General features: G+C 46.3%; 1 protein-coding gene across 6 annotated transcripts in view; it reads right to left on the minus strand.

Moving 5' to 3' along the window:
* KLHL13 (kelch like family member 13) overlaps positions 1–19,030 on the minus strand; it is a 91,714-nt gene that overhangs the window by 56,635 nt on the left and 16,049 nt on the right. For 2 of the 6 annotated variants that reach the window (XR_006391227.1, XM_044305715.1), the window contains exons 1-2: positions 6,019–6,053; positions 5,345–5,457 (exon numbers count right to left, since the gene is read on the minus strand). The exons of 3 other annotated variants lie outside the window; for them this stretch is intronic. Coding sequence is in view for 2 of the 3 variants with exons in the window: in XM_044305715.1 (XP_044161650.1) it covers positions 5,345–5,442 (98 nt within the window). In the remaining variant the exon portion in view is untranslated. Of the gene's footprint in view, positions 1–5,344; positions 5,458–6,018; positions 6,468–19,030 lie in introns of those variants that run through there. One more of the 6 variants, XM_044305717.1, reaches the window with a different exon arrangement.

Raw genomic sequence — 19,030 nt, forward strand, 5'->3', positions numbered from 1 at the left:
GCACAGACAGAAGAAGGAGCGCCCGGCGGCCACGGCGCACGTGAGTATAATGCTGCTCACTAACATACCATAGCAGCCAGGGCTTCAGTAGCTTCCTGGCTGCCATGGTAACCGATCGGAGCCCCAGCATTACACTGCTGGGACTCCGATCGGAACTGCCCACTGCCACCAATGATGGGGGGACGACCCTGTGGCCTCCAAAGATTAATATTGGGGAGGGAGGAGGGGGGGCCCACTGCCACCAATGATGGGAGGGGGACCCTGTGGCCACTGCCACCAATGATTAATACAATTAACGTCTCCTTGTGGCTGCCCCCATACAGTGTAACGTCTCCTTGTGGCTGCCCCCATACAGTGTAACGTCTCCTTGTGGCTGCCCCCATACAGTGTAACGTCTCCTTGTGGCTGCCCCCATACAGTGTAACGTCTCCTTGTGGCTGCCCCCATACAGTGTAACGTCTCCTTGTGGCTGCCCCCATACAGTGTAACGTCTCCTTGTGGCTGCCCCCATACAGTGTAACGTCTCCTTGTGGCTGCCCCCATACAGTATAACGTCTCCTTGTGGCTGCCCCATACAGTATAACGTCTCCTTGTGGCTGCCCCCATACAGTATAACGTCTCCTTGTGGCTGCCCCCATACAGTATAACGTCTCCTTGTGGCTGCCCCCATACAGTATAACGTCTCCTTGTGGCTGCCCCCATACAGTATAACGTCTCCTTGTGGCTGCCCCCATACAGTGTAACGTCTCCTTGTGGCTGCCCCCATACAGTGTAACGTCTCCTTGTGGCCCCAAGTGTTTTTTTTCTTCTAAATGGGCATTTATCGCGATATATATCGTTATTGCGATAAATTTCTTAATATCGTTATCGTGGGTATATTTTTGATATCGTCTTGCCTTCTTTTATTTCACGCAGTCCCATTCACTTCTATGAGACCAGGGTTGTGTGAAAAACGCAGACTATAGAACATGCTGCGATTTTTCCTGAACACAGATAATGGGTAGTTTTTCACGCATCGAAATGAATGGGCCAGGATCCAGTCCACTATGTGTTCACTACATGTGTCGCACCCGGACAGGAAACTCGCTCATGTGGAAGAGCCCTAAGGCTACCTGCACACAGGTGCGGCTGTCTTGCAGAAATTCTGCATAAATATCTCTGATTTTGTGCACCAAAAACTGCATGCGTTACTTGCCGTTTTTTGGCGTGAAGCGTTTTAGACACCGGTCTTAATAAAGCCCTGCACAGGCAGTGGCTCCAGCGCCGGCCTCTACATAACTTCAGCGCACCCAGTGCCACTGCTAAATGTAAATCAGCTTCTATGTCTTACATTTACCCCGTTTTCTACGGCTAAACCAGGAGTAGAAACGATGAATGAGATCGGCTGCCAGCCCGTCCCCTTCCCCGCCATACTGAGTTGCGCCACAAACTGGCCTGAAATATGCCTAATATAGGCAGATTTCTGGAGAATAAATGACCCCCAAAGTGTACATGAGATTGGTCTAATCTCACACAGTTTACTGGTACGCTGCGTTTTTTCTGCAAGATATTCTGCACGGAAAAACCGTCCGTAATCCACAACGCGTGCAGGTAATACTAGCTCAGCTGACGATCAGACACTTGCTAACAGTGAAGAGTCATCACATACAAACTGCACGGGCAGAAAGCTCCAGACACAACCAACACTAGATCACCTCGCCTGGACTAACGTACTATATTAGTATTTAGTAACTTGTACTAGTATTAAACAAAGACATTGCTAGAACTGGTACAACGAGGGCGCACGCACATGTTCAAGACCCAAGGAAAATGGGTCATGACGAGGACAAGAAATGTACAAGGCCCCAAGCTCTCATCCTGAAAATCAGGTCACGGGCACAGATACCCAGGCGCACACACAGGGGGGCTCATAATTTTTTATTTTTATATATATATATATATATATATATATATATATATATATATATATATATATATATATATATATATATATATCCTGCACAATATATCGCCAAAGCAATCGCAATTAATCGCCATATCGCAATCGCCAATTGGCCGACCCAAAAATGCTGCAATTATATTAACATATTTTTCGCTTTATAAGACAAACTTTTTCCCCCCAAAAGTGGGGGGAAAATGGCAGTGCGCCTTATAAAGCGATGGTTGACTTTTTACGTGGTTCACACGGATGTACCGCCGGCCGCTATGCTGCACAGCGCGGGCGGCGATACATCAGTTAGTATGGGGAGGGAGGAGGGGCTGGAGGCAAGTCGTTATTTTAATGAACAAATGTTCTTTTATTTATCTGTTCTGTGCAGTGCTATTAAGAAAATGGCAAGTTTTGTATTTTGTACTTTTGCAGTAATGCAAATATGTTATTTAATTTAGTAAAAGATGTTTTATTTTGAAAAACACTGTATTTCAGTTCTTGAGTTAAGCATAACTACATTTCTGCATTATCAGTAATTTGGGTGTGCTTTTGCCTTGAAAATCCAAGCAAATAGACCTCTAGCACAATTTGCTTAAAATATCGCATCGCATACCATTATCGCAATTTTTAGGGCCCTAATCGCAATCGCATATTTTAATAATAAATACTACTACTAATAATATAGATATAGACACACACACACACGAATTGTAAAACTCAAAGCCAAAACTATGGCCTCTTGCACACGGCCATTGTGCTCCCGTGGCCGTATGGTGGGCCGCATACAGCGGTTCCGCAATACACGGGGCACCGGCCGTGTGCATTTCGCATCACGGATGCGGACCCGTTCACTTGGGTCTGCAAATCCAGAGATGCGGTGAGAAATGGAAGCATGGAACAGAACCCCACGGAAGCACTACAGAGTGCTTCCGTGGTGTTCTGATCGGTGCCTCCATTCCGCAAAAAAATAAAAATAAAAAAAATATATATATAGAACTATCGTTTTGCGGAAAGGACGGATCACTGACCCATTCAAGTTAAATGGGTCTGGATCCGTTCAGGCCACCACAAATTGTGGCCCCCAGTGCACGGAACGGAACCACAACGGCGGTGTGCATGAGGCCTATGACTGTAGGTGAGTGTGCAGCACAAGAAACTCAAAGACCAAATCCACTCTCAATATTGTTTAAAGGAAGAACAAATAACGAAATAAACCAAGAAGAAGAAAATCTTTGCACAGGGACGGGTGACCTCCTTATGATGGACTGAAACACCAATATCGCCCCACTCTTATTTGACACCTTTTATATTATTTAGGACAATTTTTTGGCATTACATTTCTTCTAGAACTGACAGACCACATCCCCTATACTACAAAATGAGCCAGACTTCACGACACTTTGCCTTGACTAACATACTCCTGGTCCTTCTCCACAAGTATGTCTGTCACATTTTAACAGATATTACAGAAGATACTAAGCGTTACATTAGGTCACTGCATCCACATAACCAAGAGGTCCAAGACTAAATAAAAAGAGGCTCCTAAACAGGTTCCTGCATAGGGGGAGTAGCAATGTATAAGTACCTAAATAAATTGGAAGCTAATTAGGTCCATGACGTTAAGTCTGTTACTAAATCCAGCAAATCGACTGTTTTGTGTGAAGTACCGTAACTTGAAAGTGAAGTGAATGTGAACCTACCTGAACAAAGGCTCCAGAGAAGTCTGCTGAGAAGCCCGATAGTGTCTAGTTAATGTCTATCAGGCAAGTCAATGGCTACTTAAGGACAGAGAAAGGGTTAAAAGACCAATCTGCTGTAATATGGGACTTATAGCCTCAACCCACATTAGAGATGCGGAAGAAGAGGTGACAAAGCTTTTTTGTACATTGTCTAAAGGTAAAAGGGCTCCTTTGTTGGCGTCATCCACTTTAACCCCTGCTTACCCACGCTCTGGCCTGCACCTGCTTTCTGCATCTTCTACTGCTATAACAATTCCATAGACTTTGCTGAGGTTAAACACACAAGTGCATTATAGATACATCACGCAGATTTCATGAAAAGGCTGTGGATGTAACACGGTGCAGGATCACAGATGAGACACTAGGTCCTCAGTCCAACTCCACTAAGAAGCATACAAAAAAAATAGCAGACGCAAAACTTCCCTCTCCTACTTATTATAATCACAGGGGTCCAGGAAGCTGAGATATGGGGGGCTGTTTGCCAGGGATTCTTTGTTGCAAGCAGGAGTCATTTTTTAACCCTATAGAACTGGTAAGCCACTTCTAAAATATTAAGAACCCCCACCCCAAGTGTAATATGCTAAATTTCACTCTCCTCATAATCACAGGGGGTCCAGGAAGCTGAGTTTTGGGGGCGCTGTTTGACCGTCCTGATGTTTGCCAGGGATTCTTTGCTGTGAGGAGTCTATTTCTTTTCACCCCATAGACCTGGTAAGCCAGTTCTCCAATAACTGCAATACCCCTGAACCTTCAGGTTCTGTGCAGAGCCTTGGAGAACTGAATATTTTACATGAATAAGAAGGACCCATGTTAAGACACCTTGATTATATACCTTTAATAGGGGGTCAAGCACAAAGCCAGAGACCATAGAAATAGGATGGACACAGCACATTAACATACATGACAACCATATCACTTCATGTTCAGCAGCTTTACAGAAATATAATTGCTCTTTGATCTTTCTTCATCGTTATGTAACATCCCCCCCCCCACCATGAAATGCAGCCCAGTTGCCAGAAGATAATGTAATAGTTGATGAAGGCGTTAGAAAAACTGTTTATAATAAAGAGCACAGCAAGCCAAGACAGAAACTGGAAACATGAGATCAGATTGTATTCTATGTACAGACATACACATGCTGCGCTTTACACACAATTAAAGAAAGGGTATAAGGAGGGCAACCAACCTGGTCACGTCTTATAAATCATGAGCACCCATGATTTATGAAGCTTTTATTGGCACGGACACAAACTGGACATATCACCGGTCGGACAACGACAGTTATGGTTCGCCCAGCAAGAAACCATAATGGGTTGGGGGATCTCCGGCCGCCTTACACAAACTGAAACACCGATAGTCGTTGTTTCGGGAAACTTACAAAGACCACTAACGCTTAAGGATGGACCTTTTTTCAAGGCAGAATACCCAATAGCGAGATATTTTTTTTTTTTGTTATTAGCAGAGGATATCTAATCATGCTAATGATCCAAGTAATAGATTACAGCCGGGAAGGAGTTTTTTCTCCTATGGATCTCGTCTGCAACGTGGTTTTGCTTTTTTTTTTTTTTCCCCCGTTTTACTTTGAAATGCAAAAATGCCAGTGCTGCATTTTTTGCCCAGAGGGTATTCTCTTGAATGAAAGCCCACCTTAGGTTTCCTCGTGTCTCTCACTTACATGTATGCTGGAGACAGCAGCGATGACCTGGACGTTTTAAGCACGGGAACGGGGAATTTCCAGATAGCAGGAGAGCTGGTTTTCCATTTCAATGGCATGTTGTCACCACGGTACTACAATAACAGTAAAGAGCGATTCCATAACAGACTACCGACTAGGACTCCAATCCCATACACTACGGACATGGCAAGGGATGCGGCTGCTGCTGCTGCTGCTCGCTCTGCACACAAGCCAATGACTCTGCCAATGCCCTCAACCCGATGCTTCCAATCTGTAAAACAGGGTTGCCAGGCATTGCCTCTTAAATCCTCCTGTCCCCTAAAGCCATCTGACGAGTCTATCGTTCTACCTCGACAATAGTGCCACCTCGTTAGGGAAGCGTTGTCTGCAGTGGATATAGTAAGGAGATGGGAGAAAAAAGGAAGGAAGGAAGAGGAGAGAAAAAAAAAAAAAAAAAAGAAAGTAAACCCCGCACTGCACACGGCGGTACGATGCAGCTTTATTACAAAGCAGCTAAAATTATATCGGAGGCAAATAAAATCCTGACGGTAATGGAATTCGGCTAAGGACACTGCAGCACTTTAATCAAGCACCCACGGCTCTAAAGCTTGATTTCTATCCAATACAGAGGGTGGGAAAGAAGGAGGGGGGGATTTGCATAAAACAAAACATACCTACTCAGAATACACTTGTCATCCTCTGAACATTCGTCCTTTGAGCTGCAACAATACAAATGGGATAGAAATCTCAGCATAGCCTTAGGCCAGGGCTAGTGGGTGATCAGTGGCTAAATTCAGCAGCCTGTCTTCCTCTGGAGCAAGCTTTGGTCAAACAATGCAGGACTGCCATAATGAAAGGGGGCGAGAGAAAGACAACACAAAAAACCAAAAAAAATATCCTACAATCAAGTCCTTTTAATCCTTCACTGGGGCGCAAAACTGCAAAGGCGAAGGGCTGGACATGTCTGCGCGGTGTACGGCTGTGAAGGCTCTCTCATTTCCCCTAGTCACATCCTGGCCGGCTAACATGCTGTAGGTTCAGGGACAGCTCTGTCTTCTGCAGTAGAGAAGCGTGCTCCTAACAGCAGTCCTTGTAGGGACGTTATCAACAATCTGATTCAATCCGCACCCCTCCCCCTGTACGGATCACAAATTGCCTAAAGAAGTAGTGACAAGGAAGCCAGGCATACAGGTGTCCGTCTGGGGGCCACTCTGCAGCTCCCGGTCTGTCTGCTGACCTCCAGAGGCTGCCGACTTGACGGCGAGATTTCAAATGAGGGGGCAGATAAACAGCCAAGTCGACAGGAAAAAGGGATGGTGTGCACCAGCTAATCGTCACACAAAAGAGCAGCGGATTCATTACAAAAGCCCCCTACTGACTGTGTGCCCTGCAACGGCACTGCCACGGGTCCTGTAGGATACAAGGAGGCTCTATACGGTCTTACGGTGCATGTATGACCATGGCTACATTCAGTGCATGTCCTCTGTGGGGAAGGAAATAGATCAGCTACATGGGCAGCGGTACATCTCCACTATGTATGTGCCTGCTACCACTGACTTCACCCCTGATGGTAGAGAAATCAACGTCTAAAATGAACACACAATATATAAAAAACCTAATAAATAATAGACAATGCAGGAATTCTCTTTACTGTAGACTGAAATGTACAATGCTGCAGATACACACCAGGGATCCGGACACTACAATGGGGGTTCAGTCAAGTGTTCATAGGTCATATACTACAGCAGCTTCAATAGGACCTGGGCTACTGGACCCTGAAGAACAGCTGTAAAACCATGGGGTAGAAGCCGGTCTTTGGTAGCCCTTGTGCTGCCGGACAATGCGCCTAATATAAGAAGAGGCGCAGTCCATACACCCAGGGTGAAAACTACTCAGGCCCCTGACTGGGTCAGTTATCCATTTCCAAAACTAACTCCCGTTTCTAGGCATAAATGTTAGTGAATTTGTTGGGGATGATGCATCTCCCCCCCCCCCACCCCCCCACCCCACCCCTAAGAGGAGGACAGCGTAAAAAACACTGTATGCAACAAAATATTGTCGCACAGGCATTTAAAAGTTGCAATTTTTTTATTTATTTTTTTAACATAAGGCCAATACTTCCAATTGCTTGACCAAGCCAAGGGCCTGCTGGGTTCACATCAACGTTTCATTTTCCATTCTTCTGATCCATCAGGAAACAGAAGGGGGGGGGGGGGGGGGGGAAACAGAAAACAAAAACAAAAAAAACACACAGATCCTGTATTTTAGACGTCCGTTATGCACTTTTTGCATACGGTTTAACAATTTTCATCAGAAATCTGTTATTTTAGACGGGGGAAAAAAATCCCAGCATGCAGGACTTTTTTTTCCCCCCATCTAAAAGAAGGATCTCAGACGGAGATGGCTAAAACACATGCAAAATGTGCATAACGGAAGCTTAGGATCCGTTTATATTTTTTTACAGGATTAGGGTCCATTCACATATCCGCAATTTCATTCTGCGGAATGGAATTGCGAACCCATTCATTTCTATGGGGCAGCACGATGTGCTGCCCGGATCCGGAATTGCGGACCCGCACTTCCGTTCCCGAGAATAATAGAACATGTTTGCAATTGCGGACAAGATTAGGCATTTTCTATTAAGTGCCAGCGATGTGTGGTCCACAAAATGCGGAACGCACATCGCCGATGTCAGTGTTTTGCGGATCCGTGGATCCGCAAAACACACACGGACGTGTGAATGGACCCTTACAGATTTTATCTGTTCTTCTGATGGATCAGAAGAAAGGATAACGAAACTGTGATAATGTGAACCCAGCCTAAACAGTGGTGGTCAATTCTTTGCCATCAAACTTTTAGGCATTTTTGCTACCCGACGCTTCCTGCCCTAGAAAAATAATTGACAATCACAGAATGAAAAAGGTATACCGATGTCTTTAAAGGGAACCGGACAGCCATTCGTACCACCACTATAATGTAGGCCACATAAAAACCTTCCTAAATGGATCAGTTTGCCCAATAATGCAGAACTTTACGTTTTGAAATGTCCTGTGTCGTATAAAAAGGAGTCTGAAAGCGCCCACTGGCCATATAGTATGCGATCCCCGACTACACTCCGGTGCATGTGCAGAGGGGAACTGAAGCCTCTGCCCACAACATGGCGATCCCACTGCAAACGTGCCAACTCTCTGCAGTACAGCACCGCACCAGATCTGGAGGAGACAGTGATTGACGCAGAATACGTCATCCATGTCAATGAAGCAGAGTTAAAGATGACAATGCCAGACACTTCCAAGCAGGGTATATGGCTCTCGACACCGTATAGCTTCCTTGGTAAGGTACTGGTATCAGCCAAATGATTCCCTACTTTATGATCTGCAAACTCAGCTGTTCTAATACTGAGGGGAGATGGACAAGTTGGATTTCAGAACATTTGATCCACTGTTCTGCAGGTAGAAGGGCTGATGCCAAAGTGGTCAATATTCTTCACTTTCCACTGAAATAAACTTGACCGCTCTGCCACTCTGAACATGTGCGGGAAGGTTGGTGAAGACAAATGTTAGTCAATGTGTATAACCTGCTTTAAAGGGCTATTCTCATCCTGCAAAGTGAAGAGTTATCACTAGGATATGCAAATACTTCATCAGACCCCCACCAACCCTGAGAATGAAGAGGCCTCCTGGAGTGCTGGTGTAGCGCCATAGCCCCTTTACTATTTTTCCCTGCACAGTGGCACTACGAGTCAGGGGGATGCAGCCAATTCAATCTAAGGTTTTGTGGGAATCCCAAAACAGACCACCACTAATCAAAGTGGACAGTATATCCTAGAAATATCAGGTGGGACAATCCCCTAGATGTGGATAACCCCTTTGGGAAACACCTATTGGTGGATACTAATATTATATTAGACATGTGTTGCTAATGTTTGCACATTCTGCACAGTAAACAGAAACTTGTCACGAGGCAGGTTTATTTTTATGCAAGTGAGAAAGTTGCTGTTTCTGTGGCACATACAATACAAAATACAGAAGTTATTATAGAGAACACCGAAAACTTTACTCCAAGTGAAGGGCAGGAGATGCAGATAACCAGGCTTACGCCACAGATAACACAAACTAGGTGATCCTACAGGAGAAAGATGTCATTACAAAAGGTACAGAGTCAATTCATCCAGCATAAAGCACCACCTACAGGACACAAAAGGAAAGCAAATACCCTGCTCCAGAAGGGGCACAGAACACAAGAAAACATGACCACAAAATGCACAAAGGAAGCAACCAGGACGGCGAGGGTCAATTATACTGGGTGATGGGCCTAATAAAAAACAATAGAGGAAAGAGATGAGAGGAGAGGAAAGGATACAGAAAAAATTGGTAGTTGTCAACCTCTGACAACACGTTCTCTAAAAATGATCTGCTAATAAAAGGGGAGTTCAGAAGCAATTAAATTAAACCAGCATCTCCCACAAATTTTAGGAACTGAAAAACAGAAGTGCAAAGGATTCACATTCATTTCCGTCTGGAATCCTTCGTGATGAGATGCTATACCGTGTTTCTCTGAAAATAAGACAGTGTCTTATATTATTTTTTTCTCCGAAAAAAGGGTTAGGGCTTATTTTGGCTCCATGAACATATTTTATATAGCCACATGCCAATTACACGACAGTCCTTATATTAAATATGACTATAAGCCCCCTCATCCATAGGAATGCACCCATATACTACAGTACCTGGGTGCATTCCTATGGGTGAGGGGGGTTAGTCATATTTGCCACACATTTTTCATGCAGGTACCGTATATTGCTCTTGAGCTGTCCTTACCCAAGGGACTTAGGCAGCAATCTACGGTACCAGGGAGAGCACATACGGCACAGGAGAGTTGTAGGGAGCTCCTCCAGGCAGCAGAGAGGAGAAGGAGATCCTCCTGCTGCCTCCTTCATGATTGAACGTGCGGGCTGGCAGCAGTACAGGGCATACAGGGAAGTCGCCAGCTTGCCCAACGGGAAAGTGAAGCGCGGGCTGCCGGCATAATTTAGCATTTAGTGAAGCCACCAGCCCGCCAGTCAGGTGCTGCTTAGTGCCGCGATGTATGCGCGGGCTGGCGGCTTCACTGAATGCCAGTTCACTGAAGCCTGCACTGCCCGCACGCCCAGTTTCATGGCAGCTAAGGAGCCATTAGTGAGCGTTCCTGAGGTGCTGCAAACCGTACTTTCCCCCCACCTTCCCAATAATTAATAAAAAAAAAAAATATATATATATATACATATATATACACACACACACATATACACACAGCTGTTTCTAGGGCTTATATTTTAAGCCTACTCCAAAAACCCTGCAAAATAGCGCTAGGGCTAATTTTCGGGGAAATATATAAAGCTGTATATGTGTGTATGCGTGCATGTGTGTATGCATGCATCCATGTGTGTATGCATGTACAGGTGAAACACGAAAAAATTATAATATTGTGAAATATTATATAACTATAATAACGTAAATTAAAAGGAATTGCATTAATGCAGCTTAAAATTTAGAGTTTTGTGAAAAGGTTCAATACTCTAGTCTGCTAATTACCGTATTTTTCGCCCTATAAGACGCACCGGCCCATAAGACGCACCTGGGTTTTTGGGGAGGAAAATAAGAAAAAAAATATTTTTAACCAAAAAGGTGTGCTGTGTGTTTGGTGGGTTTGGAACTAATGGTGGTCTGTGGATGGCACCATTACTGGGGATCTGTGGATGACGGACACTGTTACGGGGGGGGGGGGATCTGTGGATGACGGACACTGTTACGGGGGGGGGATCTGTGGATGACGGACACTGTTACGGGGGGGGGGATCTGTGGATGACGGACACTGTTACGGGGGGGGGATCTGTGGATGACGGACACTGTTACGGGGGGGGGATCTGGATGACTGACACTGTTACGGGGGGGGATCTGTGGATGACGGACACTGTTACGGGGGGGGGATCTGTGGATGACGGACACTGTTACGGGGGGGGGATCTGTGGATGACGGACACTGTTACGGGGGGGGGATCTGTGGATGACGGACACTGTTACGGGGGGGGATCTGTGGATGACGGACACTGTTACGGGGGGGGATCTGTGGATGACGGACACTGTTACGGGGGGGGATCTGTGGATGACGGACACTGTTACGGGGGGGGATCTGTGGATGACGGACACTGTTACGGGGGGGGATCTGTGGATGACGGACACTGTTACGGGGGGGGATCTGTGGATGACGGACACTGTTACGGGGGGGGATCTGTGGATGACGGACACTGTTACGGGGGGGGATCTGTGGATGACGGACACTGTTACGGGGGGGGATCTGTGGATGACGGACACTGTTACGGGGGGGGATCTGTGGATGACGGACACTGTTACGGGGGGGGGATCTGTGGATGACGGACACTGTTACGGGGGGGGATCTGTGGATGACGGACACTGTTACGGGGGGGATCTGTGGATGACGGACACTGTTACGGGGGGGGATCTGTGGATGACGGACACTGTTACGGGGGGGGATCTGTGGATGACGGACACTGTTACGGGGGGGGATCTGTGGATGACGGACACTGTTACGGGGGGGGGATCTGTGGATGACGGACACTGTTACGGGGGGGGGATCTGTGGATGACGGACACTGTTACGGGGGGGGGATCTGTGGATGACGGACACTGTTACGGGGGGGGATCTGTGGATGACGGACACTGTTACAGGGGGGATCTGTGGATGACGGACACTGTTACAGGGGGATCTGTGGATGACGGACACTGTTACAGGGGGATCTGTGGATGACGGACACTGTTACAGGGGGGATCTGTGGATGACGGACACTGTTACAGGGGGATCTGTGGATGACGGACACTGTTACAGGGGGATCTGTGGATGACGGACACTGTTACAGGGGGATCTGTGGATGACGGACACTGTTACAGGGGGATCTGTGGATGACGGACACTGTTACAGGGGGATCTGTGGATGACGGACACTGTTACAGGGGGATCTGTGGATGACGGACACTGTTACAGGGGGATCTGTGGATGACGGACACTGTTACAGGGGGATCTGTGGATGACGGACACTGTTACAGGGGGATCTGTGGATGACGGACACTGTTACAGGGGGATCTGTGGATGACGGACACTGTTACAGGGGGATCTGTGGATGACGGACACTGTTACAGGGGGATCTGTGGATGACGGACACTGTTACAGGGGGATCTGTGGATGACGGACACTGTTACAGGGGGATCTGTGGATGACGGACACTGTTACAGGGGGATCTGTGGATGACGGACACTGTTACAGGGGGATCTGTGGATGACGGACACTGTTACAGGGGGATCTGTGGATGACGGACACTGTTACGGGGGGATCTGTGGATGACGGACACTGTTACGGGGGGGGGGGGGGATCTGTGGCTGGCACTGTTACAGGGGGGGGGATCTGTGGCTGGCACTGTTATGGGCTGGGGGGATCTGTGGGTGGCACTGTTATATATGTGCCATCCACAGACCCCCCCAGCCCATAACTGTGACATCCACAGACGCCCCCCCCAGCCCATAACTGTGCCATCCACAGATCGCAGCACCCGCCCCCCCCCCCCCCCCTGGCGCCGCCGCCAGTATACAAATATAAGATGTTATATTGATTTATTGGTTATTAAACATGCCCCCTCAGTCCTATTACTACCTTATATCCTAATCGCATCTGTAGAATTCAGGCAGGCAATGCGGGCGGCCGGCACGTCCCTCAGTGACGTCACTTGCCTGCGCCGCCTGCTTCATTCATAAAGTAGGCGGCGCAGGCACATGACAAGACTTGCTGCTGCCCGCCCGGCCTGCATGAATTCTACAGATGCGATTAGGATCTAAGGTATTAATACGACTGAGGGGGCATGTTTAATAACCAATAAATGATTATGACATCTTAAATTACTATACCGGAGCGGCGGGGCGGGGATACTACACTGACTGCACCGCCCCGCCGCTATTGCCGGCCCCAGCTCCTCCTCCCAGTCCCTCCCCGAGTCCCCGCTCACATCTACATCGCAGCTTGCGATGTAAAAACGGCAAGCATTCGCCCCATAAGACGCAGGGGCATTTCTCCCCCGTTTTGGGGGAAGAAAAAGTGCGTCTTATGGGGCGAAAAATACGGTAATCCATACCCCCTGAGCAAAGGGTACCCAAGAATGTTACTTTGGGGTTTCATAAGCTGTAAGCCATAATCATCCAAATGATAACAAATAAAGGATTGAAATATCTCGCTTTGCATGTAATGAGTCTCATATGTTAGTTTCACCTTTTAGGTTGCATTACTGAAATAAATGAACTTTGCACAATATTCTAATTTTTCAAGTTTCAACTGTATGTATGTCTGCTATGAGAATCCACACTGTTACATTTACAATCACGAAATTTGGCGCACAGGTACATCAGGTGTCTGGGAAGGTTTTAGACTGTCTCAGCTCTCTAGCACGTACTGTACCTGAGATATTAACCCCTTCAAGACCCTGCCATTTATCACCTCAAGGACCAATCCATTTTTAGCAAATCTGACTTTATGTGGTAATAACTTTTAAAAGCTTTTTACTAAGGCTACTTTCACACCTGCGTTTAGGTGCGGATCCGTCTGGTACCTATAATGCAAACACTTAGATCCGTTAATTTTTTTTGTTCATGATAATGCAAACTGATCCGTTTTGACTTGCATTAAAAAAATCAATGGGGGACTGATCAGTTTGAAAATTTAGCCATATTGTGTCAACTTCAAATGGATCTGTCCCCATTGACTTACATTGTAAGTCTGGACGGATCCGTTTGCCTCCGCACGGCCAGGCAGACACCCGAACGCTGCAAGCAGCGTTCAGGTGTCCGCCTGCTGAGCGGAGGCCAAACGCTGCCAGACTGATGCATTCTGAGCGGATCCGCATCCACTCAGAATGCATTAGGGCAGTACGGATCTGTTCGGGGCCGCTTATGAGAGCCTTCAAACGGAACTCACAAGCGGAGACCCGAACGCTAGTGTGAAAGTAGCCTTATCCAGGCCATTCTTGTTTTCTCGTCACATATTGTACTTCATGACAGTGGTAAAATTGCGTCAAACTATGTAAACTAAAAAAAATACCAAAATATAATTTGGGAAAATTAGCAAAAATTTTCAAATTCTCTTTATAATAGATAACTCCAAAAATGGTTATTACTTTACATTTCCCATATGTCTACTTCATGTTTGGATCATTTTGTAAATGGCATTTTATTGTTTGGGGACGTTATAAGGCATAGAAGTTTAAAATGCAAATCTAGAAATTTCAGAAAATTTCCAAAACCCACTTTTTAAGGACCAGTTCTGGTCTGAAGTCACTGGTACGATTTTGGGGTGCTTATGACTTTGATCGCTTGGAATTACACTTTTTGTGATGCAAGGTGACACAAAATGGCTTTGACCCCCTTTTTTTTTTAAGGTCATGTTATTTTTATAGAGCTGATTGTTACGGATGCGGCGATACCCCATATGTATACTTTTTTTATTTATTTTATTTCACTTTAACACAATAACAGCATAAAAAAAAAAAAAAAAAAAATCTATGTTTGTGTCTACATTTTCTGAAAGCCATATTTTTTATTTTTTTGGGGCGATTGTCTCATGTAGGGGCTCGTTTTTTGCGGGATGAGGTGACTGTTTGATTGGTACCATTTTGGGGTACATACAGCTTATTTGATTACTTTTAATACCTTTTTGGGGGGGGGGGGGGGAGTGAGGTGGGCAAAATTTCAATTCCATCATAGTTTTTTTTTTTTTTTTAATGGCGTTCATCGTGCAGGGAAAGTAACATGACCCTTTCATAGATCAGGTCGTTAGGAACGCGGAGATATCAAACATGTGTAGAATTTTTTTTTTTTTTATGTTTAATCAATTATTAATGTGCAACTATAGGAAGACATTAGATTTTTACTTTTTTTCACCCAGACCCACTTGATTCTTCCAGATCCAGTGGGTTTGATGCCTCTATAATACACTGCAGTATACTATACAGTGTATTGTGACTTTACACAGCTTGATCAGCCTCCTACCTTTAGCAGGAGGCTGATCAGACTTAGACTGCTTTCACACTGGCATTTTGGTTTACGTTTGCGAGACCTGTTCAGGGATCTCACAAGCGGTTCAAAACGGATCAGTTTTGCCCTGAATGCATTCTGAATGCTCAGATCCGCTCAGAATGCGTCAGTTTGGCTCCGTTCAGTCTCCATTCCGCTTTGGAGGCGGACACCAAAACGCTGCTTGCAGAGTTTTGGTATCTGTCTGACAAAACTGAGCCAAACCGTTTTCACTGACAATATGGCACAATAGAAAACGGATCCGCCCCCCAATGACTTTAAACAGACTGACCCGTTTTGGCTATGTTAAAGATAATACAAACTGATCCGTTCTGAACGGATGCACGTGGTTGTATTAAGTGAACGGATGCGTTTGTGCAGATCCATGACGGATCCGCACCAAACGTGAGTGTGAAAGTGCCTCAGCTATGCCATGGCAAGCCTGTGAAGGCGTCCAGTTGCCATGGTAACCATTGGGACCGCTGCCACAACACTCAAGCCTGGGTCACTGCAACTGCACAGCAGTGGCCCCATGGTAGAGGGATGAGCTCACGGACTGTGGGCATCAGAACCTTTCAGCCGGCATTAGAATCCTCTGATTGGCTAGTCTGTACAGGCTAGCTAAATCAGAGCGATCGCTGGCCCGGGACCACCCTCATTGGTCCCCGGCCGGTAAGTTGAGATCCCTGGCTGTGTAGAACAGCTGGGGTCTCAGCGCTGTCACCATGTCTGCAGACAAGTAGCAGTGCTCCATGACGAGTATACACGTCATAGGTCGGGAAGGGGTTAAAAAAAAAAAATCTCTAGCCAATAGAAACCTGCAAGTCTTTCTCTTCCAATCCCGACTGCCATACATACGGTCACATGACCCTTATCAGCCAATAGAAGCTTGCAGGCCCTTCGTCTCCACATACAGTTTTACTCCAGGTTTCCATAACAACCCAGCGATTTTTCTTCGCTGCACGTGGTCAGCTTTAAAGGGGCAGGGCAGGGAGCGGAGTGCTGTGGAGACCACAGTTAAGGGGGCAGGTAGGGTGGCCATTCAGGCCACCCTCAAAAGACGGACTTGGAAACCCTGCCCCCAGTTTCCGCTAAGATTCGCCCCCGACCGGGATTGAAAAGAAAATGAAGGTAAAAATCAACTTCTGCCAGCTGCAGGGGTGGGAGGGAGGGTGCCTTTCTCCCTGCAGTTCACGCTCAGACAGCACACACTGTATATCTATTCACCACTGAGGTGTAACACAAAAGCACATCAAGTGAGGCTACATTCACACGACATTAAGCGGCAATCACATATCAGTTTTAAGAACAATGGTAGTCTATGGGGTTATTGACGCAACAGTTTTTTTTACAGTGAATTAGCGGACATTAAAAAAATTGGACAGGTTCTATTTTGTCCGTTTTCACTGACCAACAGCCCCCATACAATTGAAGGGGACAGGTTAACGCCGTTTCTCAGACAGGCTTCAGTGAAAAGAAAACATCAGTCAAAAAAGGACTATTTACCAATTACCGATACCAATTATGGTGTGGTAATGTTTTTACTTCAAATTTAAATTTAGTATTAGGGGAGATTTATCAAACTTTGTACAAAGTAATAGCGGCACAGTTGCTGATAGCAATGAAAAAATAATAAAGCTGGAATTTGGTTGCTATCGACAACTGCTTTACTTTTCCTTTGTACAAGGGTTAATAAATGGGCATATAACAGTGCTTCCCAACCAATGTGCCTCCAGCTGTTGCAAAACTACAACTCCCAGCATGCCCACACAGCTTTTGGCTGTGCAGGCATGCTGGGGAGGTGTAGTTTTGCAACAGCTGGAGGCACACTGGTTGGGGATTACTATTATATGCCCATTGCCCCCCCCCCCTTCACCACCACCTAATTTTATTATTCACTGTTTGTCTGTTTTAACAGGAAATGGAGAGAAATTAACTGGATTTCTTCTCCATTTCATGCATCATACCCACCTGGCCTGATGTAATCCTTCCCATGCAGATGCACAGAGTACAGCCACGTGACCTCTCCGATATTCTTTACTTCATTACATATTTTCGGCATAAATCTGTGACATACATTCATTATGCTGGCCATTAAAGGGGTTGAGTGCTCCCAGTCTGGTAGATCCTTGGTGACAACCACAGCAGCCAGCATCACAGCAGTCACAGGGGTTGTCACCCACTTTCCCTGAAGTTGTAAATGCCAGCTCCTCCCACTTCTGCTCTGGATGGCTCTGCTTATGAGAGGCGGCCATATTGGCTGTCACACAGCTTTCCCAGAATCAGATGTGGCTGGCAAACATAGGAATAGACTGCAGTACCTGGGCTCCGGCATCTCCTGCCATCTCTCCACCTCCGGCCCAGCTTCTTGCAGTCCCCTGAGGATAATATCCAGAACCCCAGGCAGAGGCAGCCTCCTCCTGCCGCTACTGAGCCAGCACGTCCCCAGGTGTATAATATCCGCTGCCATCCCCCCACTAATCAGCTGGGAGCAGCGCCACCACCGACCGGAAGAGAAGATGGGACACGCCTCCGCTGATCTGGGCCATGAGGTATCGGCCACATTTGCACGAGTACAAGTACTCGTGCAAATGTCCGGAATCAGACCCCGATACCGATACTGGTATCGGTACATCCCTAAGTCTAAGAATGCACTATTTTTTTTTTGCGGAGCAACGGAACGGACATACTGATGCGGACAGCACACTGTTAATGGGAAATAAATTGGGTCCGCATCTTATCCGCAAAAAAAAATAAAAAATGATCGGACATGGAAACAAAATACAGTCGTGTGCACGAGGCTTAAATATTCTGAAATTCTCAGTACATCAGAGTGCACTTCTACAAGATCGGAAAGGAAAAAACGTTCATCCTGCCCTTTTGCACCCAGTTTTCTGTCCTAGCCCGCCAAACTACCACAAATTATAAAGCTCCAGCTCCTTCGGTTACTTTGCTGAATGTAAAGCCGGTTAACCAAAGAAGGAGAGTTCGGACATTACTGTACCTGCTGTCACGCACGCCGCTCTTTCTGGAGACCCAGTTTTATGTCCCAAGTAAAACATAACCTATAGACTAGAAGTGGGCAGAACAGTAATGCCCTCTGATCCTGTGCCTTTCCCTTGTAATAAGGTCACCTTACATTACAGCTCAGATAATCCTACATACCAGGCTTCTTGTCTACTGAGCTCATGCCACCGAGTATATAGAAACAGGTGGCCGTATTGTCAGTCAATAGCTTGGCGTTGTCAGGAATGTTTTTGTCTAGGCCTGCTAGAATCTAAAGGAACCCGGCTGATATCCACAGTGCTGGTACCAGGCAAATATCTCATCAGTGCAACACACTGGTCACGTGTGAATTTACCAGAATTTCTCTCTCTTAGGGCTCGTTCACACGAACGTGTGCTACCCATTTGCAGATCCGCAATACACGGGCACCGTTCCGTGTGCATTCCATATCATGGATGCGGACCAATTCACTTCAATGGGTCCGCAAATCTGGAGCAGAAGAACGGAACACTACGGAGTGCTTCCTGGGGTTCCGTTACGTGCCTCCGCACCGCAAAAAAATTAAATAAAACAT

This window comes from Bufo gargarizans, chromosome 9 (assembly GCF_014858855.1).
Source record: "Bufo gargarizans isolate SCDJY-AF-19 chromosome 9, ASM1485885v1, whole genome shotgun sequence".
Classification (NCBI taxonomy): domain Eukaryota; kingdom Metazoa; phylum Chordata; class Amphibia; order Anura; family Bufonidae; genus Bufo; species Bufo gargarizans.